At 42.0% G+C, this 20,314-nt stretch overlaps 1 protein-coding gene across 3 annotated transcripts in view; it reads right to left on the bottom strand.

Moving 5' to 3' along the window:
* SHISA6 (shisa family member 6) overlaps positions 1-20,314 on the bottom strand; it is a 266,371-nt gene that overhangs the window by 16,136 nt on the left and 229,921 nt on the right. For all 3 annotated transcript variants that reach the window (XR_012631577.1, XR_012631578.1, XM_074889373.1), the window contains exon 4: positions 11,904-11,966. Coding sequence is in view for 1 of the 3 variants with exons in the window: in XM_074889373.1 (XP_074745474.1) it covers positions 11,904-11,966 (63 nt within the window). In the remaining 2 variants the exon portion in view is untranslated. The remainder of the gene's footprint in view (positions 1-11,903; positions 11,967-20,314) is intronic.

Below are 20,314 nucleotides of genomic sequence, written 5' to 3'. Positions count from 1 at the left end.
GGAAAGGAGGTACCATCCCTGAGGTGTGGAGTATGCTCCTCTAGTTATTTTCATTTTGTTGGTCACTGAGGAAGTTCCCAGCCAGTGTCAAAATGCCCACTGTCAGGATGCTAATGCTGAGAACGCTGTCAATAAAGATTAGTGCTGAGCCTGGATGTTAACATTCAAGTCCAGACAATCTGCAGTTTTGAAATCAAGGTCCTTTGCGGCAAGCTGTATGGAAAATGGTCTTTCATCAGCTCAGCCAAGGGACCTGTTGAATTGCATTTATAACACTCGGGTGTTCAGATATTAAAATAGGCAGATACAGGAGTATTAAAACTAGCAGGAGCTTCAATTATTAGAAGCAAAGCTAGAACAGACTACAGTGGGCTCTGTGGGAGCTTGCAGCAGTGATGGGATTGCATTAGCTGAATCAAAAGGTCAAGGAGGTGGCCACTTCAAGTATGGTCTGAAAATGAAATCAGAGGACTAAATTCTCTGATACAGCTGAGAAGTGTCAGAATGCCCAAGTCTTGGGTTCATACATTCCTGTTGTACACCCCTCTAAAGTGTGCTCATGAAGAGCAATGCAACATGTGCTTCATAATGCACTCATGTACCTCAAGACCCCTCTTACCTCCTCTGAACCATGGACTAGTTGAAATTAAAGCACAAATTCTGTCCAAAAGAAATAGAGCTGCAGGGGAATTTTACCCTGACAAATGTGTTGGCTTTGTGCAGTGTCCAAACATTTGCTAACTTCTCCCATCTTCCAGAAATATTTAAAACAAACTCCACCCAAGTAGAGTGCAGATATTTCAGCATACATTTTTCTACACCCGCATCACAAATTAAACTGTTTCTTGCAAAAAAATATTTGCAGGAGACAGGCCATCTCCTCCCCTGTTGCCTTTCTCCTATGTGGAGTCCTGTTTGCATTAGACAGCAGAGCATCTTCCTCCTCTCTGAATGCTCACCTTTCACTGCGTCCTTGGTGCTCTCTGTTGCCTAGAATTGACCCAGCAGTTCCCACATATGTCTGCATGTGGGAATGCAGAGCTGCCCCCCACAACTTTTTTCCCACTGTGACTTCCCCTAGATATTTTATACCTTATGTCACCCATCCTTCATGTTGCACACTTGCTTCTCAGTCAAAGGCAGGCTGAGGCAGTCTTGTCTTCTGGCACAAACCTGCTCATGATTTCCCAAAGCCAGCATGGTCAGAGCACTCCTCTGAAACTCTCAGCAGAGTTACACACCCTGTGCTCAATTCAAGAGGTACCTGAGCCATTTGGGATATGCCAGGGTATCTAAGATACCCACAAAGTGCTGAAAGGAGTGATGTGGGACCTATCTGATAACACCCATATTTAGGCACTTGAATTACAACTACCATGTCAACAAACCCCAATGCTTGCTCACTCCTGCCCCTGTTGTCACTGATTCCATGCACTCTGCTGCTCCATGAGCTTCCTCACAATAAAGCTTCCTGCAGAACAAACCACAGCAGTGCACTCTCCCAGCTATGTCCAGGGTATGATTGTGAGCAGAGGAGCAGCTTCCCCTCTCCTTGAGTACGTCTTGCACCAGCATCTTGTGCGATCCCCCACCACTGCCAGCACAGCAAGGTGAGGGGGAAGGAAACTGCTCTGTCAGGAACAGGGACTTCTCACCTTTCAGCAAGCACCTGCATGCTGTCATCTGGGCTCAACAGCTGACAGCCAGTGTCAGCCACCCCACAGAAAAGTAACAGCCCAGCTTTCCACTAGAGCATAATTTTATTCCCAGTTCTGGGAAATTATGAGGCACTTTCTTACAGAATTTAGCAATGGTGAAAATTTCTTCTTAAAAATGCAATAACCACCTTGGTTAATAAACTCTTCTTTCCTATTGCTCATGTATGTCTCTGCACTCCTGGAATAGGGTTATTGTCTGGCAAAAAGAACATAGCCCCAACTGAGCATATAGCTAATATGTCATCTCTCTGAGAATATTATTTTCTTGCTGATGACTTCAATCCTTGTCTAATAGACTGACTGCAGGATTAGGAAGTGCATCATATTCATCAGACCACTGGAAAAAATTGATTAGATATTATCCAGTAAAGAGAGACTATATCAGCATTGAAATTATGTCCCCACTCCTATTTGTGCTTGTGTGGCAAGGACCCTGGGGTAACATCTCCTTGCAAATTTCTCAGCCAGAACCTGTATCTAATCCCCATTTTGCATGGAGGTTTGGACATGCTGAAATAAGCCAGTCATATGTATGGAATTTGTGTTCAGTGCCAAAGCAGGAGCATTAATTGACTGCTTGCATGAGGTGTGTGAAATTAAGTGCCATGCATTTATGTGATGGGCTTGTTCAAAATCAGTACGTCTTCTTACTGCTTTTTCCATCCAGTCAGTGAGGAACAAACTGTAATGATTTTGGCAAATGAGAAGTCACCTTGAAATTCACTACCCATCATTCAGCAAAATAAGGGATAAACTGAAATGACCAAAGATAATTTCAGATGTCTTTTGCATAATGTAGTTTAAGGGCAAAATCATAGAACTGAGAGACTCTAGTAAGGATAAATATCTTGTGCAATTTATATTCTGGGATCAGTTCAGCAGAAGTTTCTTAGTAGCTCTTCACTCCTGCAATGTATCTGAGTCATGCTTTTCTCTGGTCTCTCTCCTTTTTGTTTGTGGTGTTTGTTGGCTCCTATGGAAGATGCAGGACATAATTAACAGGATGTAAATGAGAAGGTTTCCTCATTCCCTACAATGCAGCTGAGGTTGTACTCTGTTTTGTTCCCCAGCATTCCCACTCTTTCCAGTCCATCTCTACATTCTGGGCGATGGGAGATAACCACTGGACAATGGACAGTAGCTCAGGATTACTGGGATTACCTTTGAAAGTCAGTATTACTCCACATTTTCCTCACCACCATCCTGCAGTCACATGCTGTTTTATGCTTCTCTGATACAACATGCGTTCTGGGCACCATTTGCAAAGTTATTTACAGAGGAACATGGAGGAAGTGAAGCCCACCCAGTGCATAGCACATACAAGAGAGTTGGGAGCATCATCCAGTAGTGTAATTCTGCTTTGTTTCTAAATTCTCTTTGCTACAGCCTCGAAGCAACCACACTTTTTTACAGCCAATGCAACATCTTAAAATTCTGCCAGTGTCTCTCTGATTAATTCAGCAGGAGAGGGCTCAACTCTGCAAATGCTGAGTTGCAAATCCTGAGCATCAGTGTTTCACAGTGTGCTGACCGGAGTGCCATGTTGCTCCAGCCAGTGGAGGGTAGCATGGCACAGCACTGCCAAAGACTCTCTAGGTTGCACAATGTTGACATAAGCTCAGGAAGGGAGCAGGCATCTCTGTGGAAAGAGACTCTTCCTTTGCAGCTCTAATGTCTCTTCTTGGACACCTACCAAACAAGAACTGTGCATTTCTTCTGCTTCAGGAGCCAGAATTGTAGGGTCAGTCCAAACCCTGTCGTAGTTTCATGAAAACCAGGGGACTCATGGGCCAGACTCAGAAAGGCTCCCCTGCTCCACTCAGGCAAGACTCTTGCATAAAAACTTGAGAAGGTGCTGGATGATGTGGCAGAGAGCTCTGCACCCGAGGAACCAGGAGCACTGCCTACACTGATGGAACAGAGGAACACGTTACCTGCTACATCTCACTCTATGCATTGGAGATTGTAATTACAGCCAGACTCCGAGTGGACATACGGATTCACTTCTCTGCTTTATGCATACACTGGACTGCTTTGTAATCTATGAAGGAAAGAAAGTCACTCTAAGTTGAGGGAGACCCTTAGTTCACTGTCAGTGCTTTGCAAACTTTCTGCAAGCACAGGGCTCAGAAGCAGTTTCAGGATTTCTAAAGCTGGAAACTTGTGTTGTGGAGATTAGATCTGAAGTCTTCGTGAAGTGTCTTGCTCTGCCCCTGTTCTTGGAAGACAGTTTCTGTTTCAAAGTGTGTTTACATGAGGCGCAGAACCTTTCATGTAGAAGCACAGGAGCAGATGATACCCAAGACAAAAAAAAAGTGAATTTATGGCAAAGTTTTAAACAAAGCTCAAGTGGCAAAAGGGATGTGCTCCATATTTGCATATGAGTCTGCACATATGTTGTGTGAATTTTGCAAGACATTTCAACAGATGCCTTTAAAAACATTCACCCAGAGAAAGCAAACAATGTCACCTAGGAGAAGCTGATACAACCAAGCCTTCTGCTGCTCAGCTTCAGTTCAGCATAGCTTCAGTCCTCTGTCAAAGCACACACTGCTCCCCCAACACTGCCTTCTGCTCAGCCATTTGAAGGTTCAGACACAAAATCTTCTCCAGTTCTGATGCAAGCTCTTACAAAGAACTGCATTCCTCAGAAAAATCTGGTGGTAGCTGATGACGTTTGGTAGCCTTCTGTGCCAAGACTTAGCACCTCCTGAGCCATCCTGGAAGTGACATACTGTTATAGCAGGCAAAGAACTGATGTTCACAGACTCGAATTAAAATTTATAACATATATCTTCAGTGTTTGCAGGGGGAACTATCTGTGTTTTCACACTTCTTTTTTTATGTTACAAACAGTGTTATTAATAGTCTTTTGGATCTCTCATGAAGAATCTCAAAGAGGTTTATACATTTCCAGGTCAGATCCTCCATGGTCTAAATCAGCAGCTCTCCAGTGAATAGCTATTCTCATTTATATGAGCTGGAGATGTAGGATTTTAAATTCAGTCAGTGATAAAAAAACCTCTGCATATCAGGACAGTGCTAGGATTAGGACTTTCAGGGCTTGTGGCTGAGAACTGAGCAGCAATCTGAAGGAGTAAGATGCAAAAAGGATGAGGTACACCAACATATTGCAAGGTGATGGCCTTAAATGCTGCAATGTATACACACAGCATAATAATATACCTGAATCCTACGAAGAAAGATGCTTCTGAGTACGCAAAGAGCTTAACTGAACATAACATAGTTCCACACTACAACATGGGGTGAGAGGAATAATGTTACCAATTAAAATCAAAGGAAAAACTACAGAAAGTAGAATTGCACTTAGGAATCACAGCAAAAGATATATTCACTTCCCCTTGAGTTCACTGCATTTTCATGGCAATGCAGAAAACACATGGCTCTGGCACCAGAGCAGCCAGCATGTAGAGCCAAGCAGAACTGGGACTACGACTCGTTCTTAATGAATTTGAGACCATTGAATTGAAAACTGTCAGCTTGTTAACGCCCTCCACTTCTGTGAGTGCTTCATGCTCAAAGTTTGCCATTGCATGGAGGGCAAGCTGGTTCAAAAAGGAAAATGCATCAGCATGTTTGGTCCTGGCAGCAGGCAAGCAAGGTGAGTAAGCCAAACTAGCTCTAGTCACTGAGAGAAACAAATCACCCATCCTGAAATGGCTATGTGTGACTGTGTGCCACTGGCTATGTACCACTGAAGTCCTTTATCTGCTCTCAGCCCCAGGGTTGTTCCCTGCCCCCTGCATCACTGACTAAAGGAAGGTCAGCACATGCCATCAGAGGCTAGGCACATTGCTTAAGTCCAGTCATGGCCCAAACAAACCAATACATCCCCTGCACAGGGGTTGGCTCTGCACTGTAGGACACTGTTAGCAAATTCTCAGGTCAAGAAAGGTAAATGGTGATCCTGATTCACTAATGACTTTGCTCCAATCTGCTTTTTAATTGTGTGACCGGAGCTGTATTGTGGCACAACAATCTGTGTACTTTGCCTTACAAAGTTGGTGCTCAAAGCAGCTGAATCATTAACTGGTATCCCCATCCCAAATGGCAACTTGTATGGCACTATGTTGTCCAGTCCTGTCAGACTACCTGGTTCACCTCTCTTTCCACTTTCATTAAAGCCCTGCTGCTTTGCAGAACGAGCAGTGTACGTAATGTGTCTATTTGTTCTGTAGGTTATATTCTAGAGTTCTGATTATTTTCTAATTTCCTCACATATATTTCTACTGGGGATAAATCTAATTTAAACAGTCCTTAATTGTTATGATTTTGTAAACAGTGTCTTAAACACAATAGACACGAAACTCTCAACAAATTGCTGGAGGAGATATGACAGTATAGGGAATAATTTGCGTATCTTCTGGGATTGTCCCAAATTGAAGCTTCAGGTCTGATGTTAGAAATTTGATGCAAGAATTATTTCAGCAATATATCCCTCAAAGCCCTGTTACTGTGTGGATTTTTGAAATAAAGAAAAGAGAAAGGAAGTAAAGAAGGAAAGAAAAGAAAGAAAAGGAAGGAAGGAAGGAAGGAAGGAAGGAAGGAAGGAAGGAAGGAAGGAAGGAAGGAAGGAAGGAAGGAAGGAAGGAAGGAAGGAAGGAAGGAAGGAAGGAAGGAAGGAAGGAAGGAAGGAAGGAAGGAAGGAAGGAAGGAAGGAAAAAAGAGAGAAAGAAAGAGAAAGAAAAAGAGAAAGAAAAAGAAAGAAAGAAAGAAAGAAAGAAAGAAAGAAAGAAAGAAAGAAAGAAAGAAAGAAAGAAAGAAAGAAAGAAAGAAAGAAAGAAAGAAAAGAAAGAAAGAAAGAAAGAAAGAAAGAAAGAAAGAAAGAAAGAAAGAAAGAAAGAAAGAAAGAAAGAAAGAAAGAAAGAAAGAAAGAAAGAAAGAAAGAAAGAAAGAAAGAAGGAAAGAAAGAAAAGAAGAGAAACAAAGGAAGGAAGGAAGGATGGAATATAAGAAAGACACACACATATATGCATATGTATATAGGTATTTATTTAAACTTTACATGGGTACAGCTATAAAATGAAATTTATCTTCATCAGAGTAAATTCAGACATCATCTATGGAAAAATACTTGGTCAAATTAAAAACTTGAATTGAAGCTGTTTTTTGCTTATGATATTTTACCAAGTATTTTTTGGGATGATTATCAAATACAATGAACTGACATAAAAATTATTATATGAACTTCCTACTAACTATATTATTTAGCAATGTGCTTGTTATTTATATAGATGTAAAAAATGTTTATACAAGACTCTTTTGGGTAGCATAATTAAATATGTACTAAATATAATGAGATGAAACTTCAGTAGCAGTAAAAAATAAAGTAATAAGCTTTACAGAAAGTGAACCCAGACAGTCAACATATATTTCTGTTATAGCTAATGTTACACTGTCTCGGTTCTGTTTTGTGCCCTAGTTTCTTTTTTTTTTTTTTTTGAAACATTTTAATGTTTTTATAGGAAAATAATTTTATGTGCTTTTTTTGTATGAAGACTGAATAGCTAAGCAAGATAAATTAATGTATCGAAAGATTTACCTGCATTTCATTTGTAAAACTTCACTGTGCTTATAAACTAGTACTCGAGCACTCTCATGAACCTTTTACATACAAAATCACTACATTTCCAAATCTGCTGTAGAGCTTTTCATTTGCAGCTAAAATCTGCAGCTGATGTAAAACTAAAGTCTAGAGCTAAGGAAACCAACGTCAAACTTCTGATTTCAGTGGAAATGAGGTCCGAAGTCTGTCACTAAAAGCAGAATTTAGGATGAGGTTTCTAAAGGACTGTAGGTACCTCTATGATGGGGCATTCAGTATCCTAGAAGTGAATTAGGTGCATGAATAGACTGACACCAGAAGAAATCAACAGACTTCTTTAAGATGTGGGATACTCAAAGTCCCGCTTGCTAATTCAGAGTCCCCAACAAACAGCAGAAATTAAATCCTGGTATTGCAGACCATGGGTTGACAGACTCACTTGCTTGTGGTCATTTCTCTTGATCTCCACTGGAAATTGTCTTCCCCAACATGTCACATTTTCCGAAAACAGGACAGATACATTTCACCCCTCTGCGAACCCCCCGTGCCAGCCAAGCAGGGAGAAGAGGAAGACTTTCTTCTCACTCTGTGTTAACTATGCTGCAAAGAGCTCTATGCTAATTAAATGATAGCAGCCTGACAGAACAGATTATATGCAATCCCACCATTAATTAGTAGTTATTCCTTCCTGCATTGGAAGAGTTCAGTGTAATCACGTCAGTGATCTCACAACCCACTGTGATGGGCATACCCTTTACACTGAGAAGGTGTGCACCAAGTGTGGCAACCCCCAAGCCAGGTTAAAACACAGGGTCTTGGGGTTTTAGCCCTGGGAACCCGAAGTTGAAGCTGAACATCTCAGAGAGCTAAAGTAAAATCTGCTTTTTCTGGCTCCTTGTGAGCATTGTCCTTATCCCCTTTAATTTCTTTCTTTTTTTTTTTTTTCCTTTTTGCAGGTAAAAAACTACCACAGTAATACAAGGACATGCTGGCATATGGTGCTGATTGAATCCCGTGCATTCATAGAGGGTCTGTCGCAGTGGCATCTGAAAGGAACAGAGCATAGGCAGTCCATGGAAACAGATGTTTACCATCCTCTGCTTTCTCAGCTGAACAATGTGCTGCCCCACTGCACATCTGGATCACTCTCACACACTATGATCCTGTTAGGATTCCCAAGACCTTTGGGGAAATTAATGGGTTGGTGTCATTTGCTCTACTTTTGCAGAGAACTAGCCAGTACAGGAAGGTAACGGGGAGCACAGGGAACTTGGCTTTCATCCCTCCTCCATGAGGAGTTCTCCTGCAGAACCATGGGCCCCATGTCTCCCACAGCTGGGTTGTGGAAACCCTCTGCTTCTTGGTCCTATGGTTGTGTGAGTTTGGAGATTCATTGTAATGGGAATTATAGGAGACAATAAGGAACTTGTGAGGTTCCTATGACGGTGGGAGATGGGAGAGAGATCACCAGCCCACAGCAGCTGAGCTCTCATCCTGACAGGTATTCCAGTTTTCAACAGCTCATGCTTCCCTTCCCATATACAGGTCAAGTGCGTCCTTGGTGGGTGAGGCAGTCCCTGGGGAGGCTGTAGGGAGCTCCTCCAGGCATGGGAGGGATTTTCTGGCTATTCAGCCTGAAGTGTTGTTTGTCTGGTGGCATGCCACCTACAACAGCTGCTCTGCTTACTCTATGCTGGGAGCCTAAGAACTTTCCTCAGCTTGTTTTACTTCAGCCAAGAGCGAACTGAACTTGGGCCACTTGCAACACAGGGCATGTTTTGAGCCTCACACTGGCTTCTTTCCCTTCTTCTGATCCTTTCAGATGCTGTCACTGCATGGTGGGTGCTAGAGACAGGCTAAGGGACAGAGCTCATGAACATGGTGCTCAGAAAGACCTACAAGTTTGCATAATCACACAGAAAATTTATACCATGTCCTACCCAGGAAGAGAATTAAATTAAACCTGTGGTGTTGCTGAACTATCTCAGAATTTCAGCAGTAATTATGAATACTGCAAGCTCTTTTGATGCCTTATTTGAAAGGTCCAAATATCTTTTTAGACTTACCGAGCAATGGCTCACCAGCAACAGCACACATGAATACCAAGAACAAAAGTGTCCATGACCATATGGATAACTTAGGAATAAATATAACTCTGAATCATACAGATATTTGTAGTCAGATCATTCAAGTCACTTTGTACAACCAAACTATTAAGATACAGTAAACACAAGAAATGAGTGGAGAAAAGAAGTGATGGTTTCTAATCCAAGATCATATCTGCTTTGACTTTTGTCTCCAAGTACATGAAAAAGAAAAACATCTGTCAGGTCCAGAGGGAAGTTTAACTGCTTCAGCACATGTTGTTACCTTGAGTTATTGAATGCAATAGGGACCTGATGATGGAGCTACATTAAAACTTCTGGACGGAGACACAGGTAAATGGGACTCATGCCTCTGCTGGGGCAGATCTCAGAACCCAGCATGTGCTAGATTTGAAGAACAAGTAGTAAGACCAGAGAGAAGACAATACAATTTCAAGACTATTACTCCATCTTTTTCTTCTTTTCTTTTTCTTAGGAAAGTAAAAAAATTAAACAAAATAAGTAGTCGGAAGAGCATTTGAAGCTGTCAATTAAGTTCAGTAAATATTCCTGTGTTACTGCCAGGTGTAAAGCTGACTTTGTTTTTCCTGCGTTTTTTGGGAGGTGTAAAAAAAACCCCTAATAATGTCGTCTTACAACTGATGGTAACTTGCAGACTGAGGAGCGATCTGACCCTGCCTCTAGGAAGGAGAAACACCAAAGGTTTTAGGTGACCTTTTCAAGGGCAGTTGTTCTCCCACTTTTTTTTTGTGCCAAATAAGCATAGAAGTTTCTATACAAGAACACACAACTCACAATAAATCAATTCCAGAATAGTTATCAAGATGAACTTTAAGAATTAAAAACAAATGGCAGAACAGAAAGAGTAACCAATACGGAGATTCAGAGCTGAAAGAAGTGTATATTAAGATGAGATTTATCCATCATTTAGATTTATCCGTCATTTACTGGCTCCCCAGCAGAAGGACGGTTCCAGCTGAAAATGCTGGAGGAATATATTACATTCAAAGGGTATAGGGTGCAGGGAACGACAAGGACAAGACCAAGACAAGGTAGCAGCAGAAGAGGGAAGAAAGCAGAGAACACCTGGGGGATCAGAGGTTGGACTGATTGCATGGAGACAGGGGGAACCACTGATTTGGGTGGTCTGGATTTGGATGAAGCCAGGAAGCTGCAGGTGATTTGACTGTGTGGTCTATGATTGCTACAATGTAGGGAGGGACATGCTGTCCACACTCAAGGGCCAAGGAAATGAAAAGGAGGAGGGAGCAAGGGCAGAGGAGGCAGAGGAATGGAGGGACAGGGCTGAGCAGAGAGGAAAGGGTTTCTGGCCATGGAGGAAGTGAAGAAACAGCTCCAGGCTGGGATGAGATGGTGGAAACAAAGGGGAAAACAAAGAAATATCTTTGAGTAGGGCCTGAACTCTTGAAACTGGCTAAAGGATGACACAGGGCATCCTCAAGTTTATTAGGTCAAGAGGGCTGGATAGAGAGGTGCTCATAAATGTGCTGACCTATGTGCAGAGGTAAGACAAATGAAAATTGTGGTTTTCCAGAGCTCAGCAAGAGCACTGTCAGAAGGGGTACTAGTACATGTGAAGCTGTTGGGGTACAAAGACCAAATCCAGGGAAGTTTGGAGCAGCTCTGGAAGGGTTGCTTTCACCCTTTAGAGGGATGACCAGACAGGTTATATGGTGGTGATAGACTGCCCCAGACATCTCCTGAGGTGTCACTTCTGAGGTTATGGGGATGTGTCAGTGCTGGTCCACCCTGTGGTGGGCAAAGGGACATGAAAGGTTCTGAGTTTCACAAATACCTAGGGTCATGTTTCCACAACAAAATAAAGCGGATTTGGAAGGTGTGTGAGAGCAACCACTGGAACTGGTTTAGAAAGAGGCATTTCTGTTTGTGAAGAAGGGCAGGGGGAGTCCTGAATCTCTTCATGGTCTTTACCTATCCTGCATACTAGAAACCAGAGAGACATTGTGCAATGAATCAGGGGCTTCAGTAGGTTATCCCAGCCAGACCCATGCAAGTACGGGCTGGACAGCTTGGATTTAGCTGTGAACCCAAACTCTGGCTACATTGTTATGCTAAAACCATGTCATCTTAAGAACCCTTGCCCCATGTTCACCGTCCTTCTAACCTTAGAAATATGCACAAGCAGCACTATAAGTGAGTGGCTTGGCTGACAAGATGAACTTTGGTTATCATTTTTACTGCTTTGGTGGGTTAAATCTGACAGCATCTTGGTGATGTGGAAGGGAGAAAGGAGCAATTAGACATGGGTAAACACAAGGTTGATAGGCAAAATTATAAAAGACTGGTCCATATTTCATTTTGCACACTATTTAAAAATATGGTCCTATGTTTAATGTTAATGGAAACCATCATTCATGCAACATTGCCATAGGAACATTTCTATTAACATTAAACATACTTTGATACCAGTAAATGTTACTGGCTGGCAGAGGAAAGTTACAACGTGTAATTTTGCTCTTTGTTTTCTCTTACCATGTGTAGGTGTCTGGGTGGCACTGTTTAGTATCAGGTGATTATAATTTTGTTCTTGGTCATCTGAAATTCACAGAAAAAAAAAATCCCTTTAAGAAACAGCTTAGCATACCCACTGATCTGCAGATGATAATTACAGCTCACAGTATTCACAGGAAATCTCAGCATGATTAAAGAAAGGAGAAGAAAATGCTTAAGAAAGCAGAAGATTCTGTTATGTAGTTCACTTAAAATTCCAGATGCAAGAAGAACACGATAATGGGAAACTGCTCCCCTTCTGCTGAGCCTGCAAATTAGTTATCTGCAAAGGTAAGAGGCATGTCCAAACAGGAACAAACCACAACTGGTGTACCGACATCGGTGGTGTGTTCCTGAGAACTGCTGAAACTCTCAGCCCTACTCCACTTCTCCATCTCCACCCAGCATGAAGGTTTTCAGGACATTAGCCCCAACTACAGAAAAACCAGACTCTCCCACTGTGACCGCAAAACCACAACGATGTCCTGTGTGAGTACAGGGGAAGATCAAAAAAGTGGCCTCATAAACACAGGAGGTAGAGTTAAATAGCTGCACATGGACTGTAGATGTCTCTCCCCTGAGAAGTGAGAATCCTGTAAGACCTGATGCATTCAGTATTAAATGCACCGTGCTGCAAAGTTGGAGGAACGATCAACGGCAGGTTGTGTTTAATAACTACCCTTTGGGTTGGAAAACAACTTTCCCTCTTTCTCACTATAATAAAACCATCAGATAAGTGACTGCTGATAAACTGCTATCATCTTTAGTTTCCAGACGAGCCTTCCTACATTATGGCAGTGTTGTAATGTAGGGTGAGAAGAGATTTCAAGAAATCCTCTTGCATCTCAAGCTCTCCTAGTGCAGGATGGGTTAATTTGATGTCTCGTCTGCTATTCTTAAAAACCTATCATTGATATTTCACTTTCTCCCCCAAACACCTATGTCATTAAGTCTTTCTTACTGCTTTTTAGGCCAATTGCTTCTTTCCTGTCTATGAGGGACATGGAGAAAATCCCCTTAATTTCTGAAATAGCTTTTTATGACAAAGCTGTTACTATGTGTCCCCTTAACTTTATTCTTCAAGATAAACAATGTAACTTCCTTTATGTTTCCCTATAAAACTTGATTGCCTTTGATTATTGTCATTCTAGCATCCTGTGCTCTGTCCAATTGACCTAGAACCTTCTCAAGTCTGGAATAGTCTGGGACATGTTTCTGAGAAGAGACCTTACCAGTACAGAGTGGAGTGGCTGGATTTTCCCCAGTTATCTACACTGGCTTACACAAGCTTGCATGATGTTTTTCTTTTCCTGGTTCATGTAAAGTTTGTGATCCATTATGATTCCTTATTGCTTTTCCAAAGAACTGCTACCTGTCCAATTGTTCTTCAACATATACAAGGCTTTTTAGTATTCCTGTTTCAGTCCAATGCATAGCATTTTTCTCCATTTAATCAATTTATCTTCAGCCTATTTCTCCATTTTGTCCAGAACATTTTAAATTCTAATCCCATCCTCTAATAGACATATGGTCATCCAAGCTTCATATCATCTGCAAATTTAATAAGCAAATTCCTTTTCCACCAGTGACAAAAAAAGATTAAATCCAGAACCACATCAGTTCCTTCTGATTCCTTCTACTGATATCTTATTACCTTTTATGGTTAGTCAGCCATTATGGCATCTACCCTATAGAGGTTGATCAAGAACATGCTTCTCAAATTAGTCTCATATTACTTCCCCAGAAACTGCTGAAAGTCTTGCTATGATCATGATCCTTAATATAAGCTACTTCCCTCTGGCCACAAAATACAGGAAAAAATAAAAATAAGATTAGTTTGACATGATTTGTTTCTGAGAAGTCCATGTTGGTTACTACTTTATCTCACTGGAAACCCACCTCCCTGCACAGAATGGTGAATGTCTGTGTACAGCCAGGATTAAAATCAGAGGTTATTTATTTGGATGACAACAGACTGGACACCGTAGCTTACTTACTTCTCCATCTAGAAAATAGGCAGTCATTATATACACAGACAACTGAAAATATAGAAAGGATATCAGCATGGCTATCACTATGTGATGAGCAGACCTTGAAAGGAGACCAGGTTCGCACAGACACCTAAAGTGCCCTTGAATAAGTGGCCTACAGATCGAAGTTAGAATTTTCCTTTGGATCCTCCACTGCTGGTTACTTTTAGCAAGTAAAAATGCTGCAGTAACTACTTTCATGACTTTACTTCAGTTTTTGTTTCTCCATATAGTCTAATTTCAGTTTAACATGAAAAGTGGACCAATGGATGGGCGGAACAAATAAGAAACTGAATATTTCTGGAATCCCTGTAACTATCCAGAGTGATTTTCAGAGATATGGGATCAGATAGGGCACTTTTTATCTAGCTTCCAGCAAGCATGATCCACAATCCCACTCACTAATTTCTGCATTGGGTTTTAACTGTTTATGGAGTTCAAATAGACCTTTTCAGTAATATGATTTTGAAAGACTGTATGTGATGGTAAGTCTGATACATGTCTAAAAGAAATAGCTGCAGTAGTTTTAGTCTTCATTACCAAAACCCACATATACTTTAGGCCTTAACTGAATCATCTGGCTTTATCTCCTATTAGATCTTTCATAATTTTGGTGGTATTAAGAAAACAATTTATTACTAGAAAACTCTTCCACATGTAGATATTTCTAGATCATGAGGCTTGTCAATCATCACCTTGATTATTCTCTTACATAATCTAAATATTCTATGCTTTTGAAAACACGTGGGACTAAGGTCTGGGCTGGTACGTATAGACTTAATCAAATTCAGTTCATGACACTGTCAGGCAGAAATGTGTTTTGAACATTACTGTTAGACTGGTATTTAGTCATTATAGCCAGCAGTGGGGCTTTGGAGCAGTCTCCTCTATGCAGAATTTTTAGGGGTTTGGGCTGCAAAGGCAGCTGTTTTGTGCAGTGTACATTAGGAATGTCTGTGTCCTGAGAACAACGGTTTCGCTCTTATGGCTGGTTTTCTGTTATCAAGTTCATAAAATCACAAAATCACTGAGGTTGGAGGCACCTCTGGAGATCATCTAGTCCAACCCCCTGCTCAAAGGAGGGTCAGCTGGAGTGGGTTGCCCAGGACCATGTTCATTAGGCCTTTGAATATCTCCAAGGATGGAGAGTCATTATCCTCTCTGCGAATCAACTTGGGGTGTTCAATCGCCCTCAGAGTAAGAAAGCTTTTTCTTATGTTTAAGTGGAATTTTCTGTATTACAGTTTGTGCTCATTGCCTCTTACCCTTCACTGGGGACTACTGAGAAGAGCCTGTCTCAATCTTCTTTACTTACCCATCATTTATTTGCATACATTGATGAGCTCCCCCCAAGCCTTCCCTTCTCCAGGCTGAAAAGACCCAGAATTCAGCCTCTCCTATTACAACAGATGTTCCAGTCCCTTAAATATCTTCCCGGTCCTTTGCTGGACCCACTCTAGTTTGTCTATGCCTTTCCTGTATGGGGGGACCCATCACTGGTCCCAGCACTACAGGCGTTTCTCACCAGTACTGAGCAGATTGGAATGATCACCTCCCTTGACCTGCTGGAAACACTCCTCCAAATGCAGTTCAGGATGCTGGTGGCCTCCTTTGCCTCAAGGGCACATTGCTAGCTATATGTTCAACTTGGTGTCCATCATGCATTTTATCAGTTATTTTACCCACCATTTATTACTTTATTTATAAGTTATTAAATCTATTTTTGAAAGTTGCAAACTAGGTAGTGAGTAATGAGCCTGTTGTATTTTTTGATGACCTCTCCTTCATATTTGCAGCTGATAAGTTCATTGAGCATGACTGAATTTCTATACAGCCACTTCTCTCCTGAAAACCTTAGAAAGTGAGAGATTTCCCCAGGAGGTCTCCATCCTTTCACATGCTTTTATGGTAGCCTGTGGTTCCTATGCTAGTCCCTCTGGGTTTCAGCCAGGTGTAGGGCTGCAGTCATGCAGGGTAGCTAAGGACAGCAAGGACTACGAGCCTCACTACAGCAAAGCTAATTTACAAATGAAGCTGCAGAAAATATCCAAACTCTTTGTCCTCTTCCTAACTAATGTTGCTTACACACTACAGGAGCTGACAGATAAAATGTTACACAGAGATGGAGACACTTGTGTGTGTGAAATTCAAGCATTTAAAACAGTAGCAGACATAACTGGAATACATGGATTGTTCTGGAAGGGAAACAACAGAGGTTTCTCTCTCCTGAAAACACAGAGTACTCCAATGCAGTCACTTACTCTCACAACCTCACTCCTGTGTGAAATTGTGTCTTTAGTGAGGACCATTACACCTGTACCTACATGAATAGGAACTATCATCTTCCAAGTCTGACCAGCTTTCCATTTCACCCCAAATACCTTCCCTTTCCCTTTCCCTTTCCCTTTCCCTTTCCCTTTCCCTTTCCCTTTCCCTTTCCCTTTCCCTTTCCCCTTCCCTTTCCCTTTCCCTTTCCTTTTTTCCCTCCAAAAAACGGGTGCTTTGAGGCTACTGTTTAAGAAATGGCATCCAAATTAGTCAGACACTGAATTATTGGCATTTTCACGTGGCTGAGCTCATCAGGCATCTGAATGCAGCACTGGGCTTCATTTATCACTTCTGTAGTCTATTGTAAACACTTTCTAAGCAATAAAATGCTTTAAAATGATGGCTAAGCCTTCCTGCACCTCTTCAGGTTTAACAAGATAATGCTGTTAATTGTGAAGTGCCAGTTAGGCAGAAGCATATCTATTGTAGAGACAAGGATCTGAGTTCAAAACTATTTACCAGGAAATTCCATTAGGGAAATAAAGGATTCACAGTGCTCTGAATTGCCAGACCACAATACAAAATTTCTGAGCACAGCTGGAGGAGTCATGAGATACAATAACCAACAGAAAGAATGAGACATTTTACTGGCAGAAGGGAAACCAGGGCTCCCAGCCACTTTGCAATCTGGGGGAAGACACATGCACAGGTTTTAAGGGCTTCTGGTTGTTGTTTTTGTTGTTTTTTTTTTTTTTTCAAAAGGAAACGAGTTCATATAGTAAGGACAGAACAAAATTCTGCATCCCACATGATTATATCTGTGGTCTATATGTGAATTCAGTAAGTGCTGCTCTGGGAAATAGAGCTTGTCATTCACGTGGGGAAGGGGAGTCTGTGATGGTGTGCATTTATGAAAGGAGAAGGGATGATGCAGGGGATGAGATACTGAAGGGAGAAAGAGAAGTCTGTAGGTACGGGCAAAAGTTAAGGGACAAGTTTCTACCTAGATGGTCTTGCTATCATGCTGAGGTGGCCCTTCTGCTGCAGCTACCACTTGTCTAGGCACTCTAGAAGCTCTCAGTGCTGCTGGGTAGGATCCACCAGTAAGTGCCTGTGTTAGCTTAGAGTACAGTGAGACCAACCCAAACGTACGCTGCTGCTGACAGGAGCAGGGCAGCCCCATCTCCTGCCCTGACTGTGTTCCTTCAGGATAGCCTGCACAGCTGCCCCACAAACCCTGGGGAAGTGGCCCAGCTGGACATGGACATGCACAGCACATTCAGCCAGAGCAGTCCCCAACCAGGCTCCCCACCCTGTACCCCCATGGCCACAGTGCCAGCACCCACGGGCCCTAGCACCCTACTTCTGCTGGTGGCAGTGACATCTTGGACTCTGAAAAAGAGAAATCTTCCTTCAAGTTCAGCACCTAGGGAAGTAAATGAGCCTGTGCACCACCACTAAATCCCTACTGTCTTTCTTCTCCCTATTGCTTCCTCACATTTCTCCATGTGTCTCCATGGAGATGACACTCAGATGGGCTGACAGCCCAGCATGGTCAGACCAGGTGTCTCCTGAATGAAGAGGTGGTTTCTGGTGTGCCTGGAGTCAGGGCTCAGGCAGCTGTGTGGAAGGGGTTCAGGTGATCTAAACTTCCCCAAGAGCCTCACTCCTTAGTGTCCACAGTCTGTATTTGAAGATGGAGAGGAGGGATCCCTCTATTAATTTTGTTGAGAGTGCATGTGCATTTCCGAAAAGACTTAGTCTAGTGTCAGCCATGTCATCTAACAATTGAATTCAAGAAGCTCAAGCACCTTTTCCACAGAGGATGATAAAACATGAAGTTATAATTTTCCCAGTGAATATGGAGAGTGATTTCTGGTCCTGCAGTAGCCAAGTGACTTTGTTGTTGGGGCAATATCAACTCCCTCAGATGTCTCTGGGCAGTGGTCACAAGTCCCCAGATCAAGTCAAGATTCAGCCCTGGGGTCCTGAGAGGTCCCCTAATGGGCAACTGAAATTAGCTCCAGGGGTGAGATGGTGCTGAACAGCCCTTCATCCCCTTTGCAGAGGTGGGTCTCCTCATCTGCTGAGGTATCAGTCTCAGCATTGAAAGGAACTCTTCTTCCTCTGGTCAGGACTGACAGCTCTGAATTGCAGCATAAATCACTAACTGAATTGTCTCTCTCAAGGTGTGAAACCCTGGGTAACTGATGACGAAAACTTTAAATAGCCCCCAGAGAGTTCTCATTGCACTTCGTATCCAGAAGGTCCTCTTAAGAAACAATCTTTTTGCTTAAGGACTTAAACTTTTCTTTGGTACTTGGTTTTAGTCTTCTCCAGGGTGTATTTTTTCAGTCTCAGGGATTTTGCACGTGTTTATTGCTAATAAAAACTAGATTTGTGTCCTAGAATGGAAAAAATATCAAATGTCAGAATATGGAAATAAAAAGCTGTATTTTCCAGCCTGTTTTTCCTAATAAAGTTCCTTATAAAAACTGCAAAGCAAGGATATTTTTAATATATGCCATCTATATTACAGATATATGATAGTTCTGACAGTCATGCAATATTTTGCATTAGTTTTACAGTATTTATTAAAGTACTGGCAACTGCTCTGAAATTTATAGTTGACAAGACAAAAGAAATGGACTAAACAGCAGCAATCAGCCTGTGAAATACAAATCCTTGCCTTCTGCCTCTCTGGTCGTTTCAGCAATCTTAGCATTTGCCTACCTTCAACCTTATTCCCCAGCTGAGATTTTCAGAGAAGGATGTAACAAGCATTTTATTTTTTCTGATGACAAGATAACTGTTTGGCATCTGCACTAATGAAGAGAAAATCCCTTTCAAGGGCTAATCTTCCAGAGTACTTAAATACGACAAAAGACTTCAGGCTTTAAGAACTGAAAGAAATGCAGACCCTGAAGGCAAGGAGGAAAACAGACCAAAAACTGGTGATGAGAATGCAAATACTTTCAGCATAAAAATACTCATTTATCATCTGTCTGCCCCTGCTCTGGCATTTTCTATTCACTGTTTGTAGTCCAGAGGGGAAACCTTGTGCAAATGTCTTTTAACTGCTGCTACTCTGGTCAAGCAAAGCTGATCAGGGTGCCTGGGCAAGGGGAGGAGACATCAACCCTTTGCTATGCAAAACCTTTTCCCATTAGATTAGACAGAGATGGTGGCAGGTGGCAGCTTCCAGCACTGGGGGCCATCCCAGGGAATTGGGGAGGCTAAATCTTGGTCCACTCCTAAGGGAGTTCTGCCCAGCCAGCCAGGACTCTGCGCTGCATTATCAGAGGTGATGAGCATATGAATACTTGGCCTAATAGATTGTTAAATCCCAGCTGTCTTTTATGTACATTAGCCAATAACTAATTACTTTATACTTTTATACTGTGAATACTCTGCCTGCAGAGTGTTTCTGCACCTGGCTACAATATCCAAACAAACTGACCCCTAAAAAAAGGGACTGTAGCAAGGGGTACACAAGACAAAAACAGAAATTAAGCTACTAGTAAAGTCAGCATGTCAATCATTAAAGGGGTTGGAAATGCCAGATTAAAGGCTGTCCCCAAACCCTTAATTTGATATTCATTATGTCAGGTTTTTGTTCTACCATTCCAGCCTATTTTTCAACTGTAATCCTGTGACTCATTCATTGAACAGGATGCTCGGGGAATAAGGCAGCTATTCAAGAGTTATTTTAATCCTCATTAAGGGGTGAGTGGCCCTGTTCTTTAGTATCCCACGCCATCCAAATCCTGCACTGATTATGGAACTGTTATTTTCCATGCAGACTTTCCTCTAGTGCTCATTTAAGCCTCAAAACCAGCTTCCAGACTCCATCACAGGTAGGGTGGGGTCTGTCAGCCCCAGATTTAAGCTGAGCCAGAGAGCAATTGTACTTGCATCTGCAAGGTGTATTACTTTTGAGGAACAGCCGTGGAACACTCAGGTCAGATTTTTCAGATCACACAGGGGATTTTTAATAGGATTTTGCGAGCATAAATCAGATGCTAATTAATCATACCACTTCTGTGGGGAAGGTAAGGCAAATGCAACAGTTCCTGGTCTAGATGTGGGGAAAAT

This window comes from Strix uralensis, chromosome 19, assembly GCF_047716275.1.
Source record: "Strix uralensis isolate ZFMK-TIS-50842 chromosome 19, bStrUra1, whole genome shotgun sequence".
Classification (NCBI taxonomy): Eukaryota; Metazoa; Chordata; class Aves; order Strigiformes; family Strigidae; genus Strix; species Strix uralensis.
Note: the sequence above shows the minus strand (reverse complement) of the source record. Positions and strands in the feature narration are given on the sequence as shown.